The sequence below is a fragment of the Cupressus sempervirens genome, chromosome 4, assembly GCF_028749045.1.
Source record: "Cupressus sempervirens isolate cs-2001-9-10 chromosome 4, ASM2874904v1, whole genome shotgun sequence".
Lineage (NCBI taxonomy): Eukaryota > Viridiplantae > Streptophyta > Pinopsida > Cupressales > Cupressaceae > Cupressus > Cupressus sempervirens.
In genome coordinates, this window is record NC_143121.1 from 211,278,296 (window position 1) to 211,283,540 (window position 5,245).

A 5,245-nucleotide genomic window follows, 5' to 3' on the forward strand; every position below is an offset into this window, starting at 1 on the left:
TCGATGTAACCCTTAAACCTGGAGACTATAAGTGCTAGTGTATAAACGTAGGAAAGTTTATTTTACATCACATTCGTTTTAATTTTTATGTCCATGGCGATCCACAAACTTGGACCTTGGTCCCCCCTCGAAGAAAGAAACTGCCCAGAACCCTGTTCATAAAATTTTCAATTAATTGCTTGACCTATACAGAAAATTCCTCCGTCTATATATAACGCTCCCGTAAGAGTTACCACTCATTCGGTCTGAAATATCATGCCTATGGTATAAGTCACAAAGTCATCTTTTGAAAAAACATATCAATCTTCATTCTTCTCTACGTAGTGCAGCTGTGAACAGTGCTGCCTTCTTTCTATTTACTGAAAGTTGAATTTATTCAACTCTTTTTGCCACCACTGTTTGAGTACGCAGTTCAGCAGGTTTCAAACTGCAGAACAGAGAAAGCTAATTTGTGTGTAGAACCCCGCTTTTTCATTTTGCTCGTAGATATATACGCAATGGAGATTTTCAATTGTAAGAGTCTAAGCATTAGAGTTGCTTCTCAGCTGAAGTGTCTAACCCCGGCCATTCAGGAAATTTATATATCTGATCTCAAATTGCCCAAGGATAAGCAAAATCCCATTTTGCACGAGTTTTACAGTACACTTGTAAGAGGTGCGGAACTCGTGAAAAAATGCGAAAATATTAGTCTTTTCAACCTGCCTCTTAATTATAGGTACGCTTCACAGATTTTGAAGCTTGAAAAGAATATTAATAGCTTCCTGGGGTTAATTCCTGCCCAGATATTGCTTGACACCAGAGTTCTTTTAGCAGAACTGGAAAATAATCACCCATCCAAGGCTGCAGATATAAGCTGGGGCCTGAATGATTTCATGTTCAAACAAGCTTCCATGCTAACAAATGACCCTTCCGGAAATACCATGACGCTTCAACAAATGGTTTTAGATGATGTCATTGACTCTAATATCGAGACTCTAGGAGATTTTGAAAGGTATAATCATGAAAATGGTTATGTAAAATCTCAAATTTTCCTTGGTCTGGAGAAATCCACTGGGGATTTGAAGGAACTTTTGGTCGACAATGGAATATCTGTTGTAGGAGTACAGTGTATGGGAGGAGGTGGCAAAACCACTTTGGCTCTGGCTCTCTGTAACGATTCTCGGATTAAAGGTAAAATGGGCTTCCCCTCAAAATGGTTACTGCTTTTCTGTTGTTTTATGTTTACATTAAGATGAAATGGGTTTCCCCTCAATTTGGATAATGTTTTTGTTTTGTTGGGGATTCCCCTCAATTTGGATAAGGTTTTTGTTTTGTTTTAAGTTTTCATTTGAAAGGTACTATCAGAAATTTCTAAGCTATTTCTCCCAACATATTCCAAGATTTTGGGTGCTTTTTGTTACCCTTGTATGTGGAGATTAGACGAAATTCTAGCATCCTCATAGTCATGAGCAAAAAGATTCTTTTTAGTGATGTATGTTCTGAAATGAGTTGTTGAAATTTTAATATAGTTGACCACGAATGTTTATTTCGATTTCCTACAGTAGATTATAAATATATCTGTCTGGTTTACAGTTCTATGTAGTAGTTATTATTCTCTGTTTTGTTCACACAAGACTGTAAATCTCATTTAGTACTGTATTTACCTCTCGCTCTATGTACTAATTACTGGTTTCAGTCTGTCAAAGTTTAATTATCTTGAATGTAAAAGAAATTACTGAATCCTAGATTTGGTTTATTGTATATATCAGATTATTTTGGAAGCAACATATTTTTCATCACAGTTTCACGGTCCCCAAATCTAAAGAGCATTCTAGAGACCATGTGGGAGAAGATAACTGGGAAGAAGGAACCTGAATTTCATAATGTGGAAGATGCACATTTGAAGTTGAAACATCAGCTTGTGAAACAAGTGAAGCCAACTCTTGTGATTCTGGATGATGTCTGGGACAGAGTAAGCCTAGAAAATTTGCTATTTGAAGGCCCAGGATACAAAACCCTGATCACAACTAGAGACAGTTCCATCCTACAGAAAAATCCTTCTACAGAAGTGTATCAATTGCCATTACTGGGCCAGGAAGATGCTCTGTCACTTTTCTGCTTCTGGGCTTTCGGACAGACATCACTTCCATGCACCGCAGATGCAAATCTAGTGAAAGAGGTGTGTATTCTTCTCTGGTCTCTTCATTGTTTTATAAGAGCTGGCCGAAATCAATCATACTTTTAAATATGCATTAGTTTTATTTTTATTTTTTATATCTGAAATTTTTACAATAGCAATATTAATCCTCTGACTTTTTGGTAGATTAGACAGGAGGAAATAAGGTCTAAGCTTGCAAGAATAAAATATTCAAATGATCATTTAGAAGTAATTTGTACTATGGGATTCCCAAGTAACATAGTATCAAGCACCCAGATCAGAAGTTCAGATAGTTATATGCAAACATATGATGTAAATGGTATGTGTGATTATGTTGATAAACTAGTTTTCCTGAATTTGTTTTCCATATTTATGAGTAACAGGTGCAAGGAAAATGTAAGGGTCTGCCATTAGCTCTTAAGGTGATTGCAAGCTCTTTGCATGGTGAGCCACCTGTGGTCTGGGAGATTGCAAAGAATAAACTGTCCAAAGGGGAAATCATATCAACTTATCACAAAGAAGGGCTTTTTAAATGCTTGGAGACGAGTGTTGATTTGTTAGATGATGTGGTGAGGGAATGTTTCATAGACTTGGGGGCATTTCCAGAGGACTCAAAGATATGTGCCGATGCTCTGCTAGATATTTGGGTTTATGCTCGGAATATGGAATGGCAAGATGCATTTGCCATCCTGTTGGAACTTGCAAGTCGAAATCTGCTGAGTTTGACCAGTAGTCCAGGGTAACTGTCTATCTTTTTCATGTACACAAATTCTGTTACCATTTCTTTGAACATTCTTGACATGGTTGTTGAAAATATCAGGAACGAAGCTGCAATTTCCCATGGAAGTGTCTCTGAGCTCTACTTATTTCAGCACGATGGAATTAGAGATTTGGCCTTGTATTTGGGATGCCAGGGCGATGTAGTCCACAGGAAGAGATTGCTTATGCCCAGAAAGGAGCTTAACTTGCCAGGGTCATGGGCGTTTTCTGATGCACAGTTTGGTGCTCAGGTAGTTTCTATTCACACAGGTGAGTTTCAAAATCTCTCAGAGGAATCTCACCAGTTAAGATTTTAATTGTTTAAATTTAAATTACAAAATGTTGTGAGTGAATTGTGGATATGACCGACATAATAATAAATAGTAGGACAATGAAACTTCAATTGTCTTATGGGTTGTCCTTAAAAAATAACTATTATTTGTAGCCATATATTTTAATGTCTAATTGAGTTTCATTTTCTGATTTGTACATGCAGGGCCCATGGGAGAAAACCAGTGGTACGAGATGAATTTCCCGGAAGCAGAGGCTCTGGTATTACTCTTTACTGCAAGTGAATATTACCTGCCTTCATTTCTGAAATCCATGAAGAAATTGAAATTTCTCATGGTATACAACTATGGCACAAAGAGGGCAACTGTGAAAGGTCTAGAAACGTTATCTTCACACACACACCTCAAAAGTGTCCGCCTGGAGAAAGTGATTGCACCAGCTGTTCTAAAACAGAGCAAAGCGCTGCAGAACTTGGAGAAGCTTTCCTTGAGCTTATGTGAAGGGCTCAAAAACCCATCCACATTCAATGTTACCAATCTGCATGATTTAAACATGGACCATTGCAGTGATTTAGAGGAGTTGCCCCCAAATATATTCTATATGCCTTCTGCTCAAATGTGCTCCATTACCAACTGCCATCAGGTTCAGAAATTACCATATGAGCTTGGAAATCTGAGGTCTCTAAGAGTGTTAAGGTTGTCAGCACTAGCAAGCCTAAAAGAGCTTCCATCATCAATTGGAAATCTTAGGTGGTTGGAATATCTGGACATTTCAGTGTGTGTGGGTCTCAAAGAACTTCCAGACGAAATAGGGCAGCTGAAGAACTTAACTGAGTTAGATATGAAAGAGTGCTCTCGTTTGAAGAGGCTGCCCAAAAGTGTTTGTGGACTAATTTCCCTGAAACATGTCATATGCGATGAAAAGATTGGGAAACAGTGGTTGAAGGCCAAAGGAATTACCATCCCAGAGCTTAGAGTTGATATTGTGGAAGTTCAGTTCAGTTTGGATTGGCTTGATGATTAACTCCCATCTTGGTATTATATAAAAGAAATATCTCCTTTTTCCCTGTCTATTAATTTTTTTTATAAAGATACTTTATATTCTAGAGTCAAGCACCTAACTCCTAGAAACTAGACAACCATTTCCCCTTAAAATGAACCCTAAATTGTGAATAAATTTGTATTCAGCTGCTAAGTGTAGCAAGCCTGTGTTTTAATTATTGTTTTTTCTTCTTGTCGGTGCAGAAAGAACGGTTTACCAGTGACAAAGCCAGTTTTGAGTCTTTTCTTTTAATATAAAGCTTGAAAGAGGAAGCGTTAAATGCGTGGAGATGGACTTTCTTGGTCACTCCGACATCTGCACTGCAATTATAGTAGTTTGGAAATTTGAATCGTGTACTGGTTAATTAAACTCTTTCTGAACAGAGTTTTTCTATTTGGCTACAATTTGTGATATTCAATTAACTTTGTTTGCTTATTTTATGTTTGATGAAATTAAAATCAACTGAAAATGTTTTCAAAATATTTGGGGTAATGAATATATGAATAATGACGAGATTCACATCGGTCGAGATGTCGAATTCAAGGAAGAGTGTATTGAATTTTTTTGGGAATTAATTATGGTTATGTTTGAATATTTTGTTTATTTATTTATTTATTTATTGGTTCTTAATTGTTTTTTAATAGATAATTGGTGCTAATGTATACACCAAACTTATAATTTATTTTTTGTTTGTGGTAAGATATATCTGTATAACTTTTTATTCAAACACATTGACCTATGTTTAATGGAGTTAGGACAATATAAAGGACTATAAAGAACAATATAAAGAAATAGATGTTTAAACACTAAACTTAGAAAACATACAAATCACAAGAATGTATTATATAATGGAGGAAGTCCAATTTCCTCTTAGACATTCTAGTGAGTAATCACTACATAAATCATTTTTGTGAGATCAATTAGTATTTACATATAAAACATTTATTTACATTTATAAGATTTATGTTTGCACTTAAATAAGTTTAAAAAGAAACAAAACATGAATAATTTTTTAAA

The 5,245-nt window shown here is 35.9% G+C and overlaps 1 protein-coding gene across 1 annotated transcript; it reads left to right on the forward strand.

Annotated features, from left to right (window-relative positions):
* Nucleotides 1-238: 238 nt before the first annotated feature.
* On the forward strand, nucleotides 239-4,771 carry LOC149560730 (disease resistance protein ADR1-like). Its single transcript, XM_089824774.1, has 6 exons — nucleotides 239-1,170; nucleotides 1,749-2,158; nucleotides 2,521-2,876; nucleotides 2,958-3,166; nucleotides 3,393-4,221; nucleotides 4,432-4,771. Exons 1-5 carry the CDS (start codon nucleotides 498-500, stop codon nucleotides 4,208-4,210), a joined length of 2,466 nt encoding a protein of 821 aa, XP_089680900.1. The 5' UTR covers nucleotides 239-497; the 3' UTR covers nucleotides 4,211-4,221; nucleotides 4,432-4,771.
* The last annotated feature ends 474 nt before the right edge of the window (nucleotides 4,772-5,245 follow it).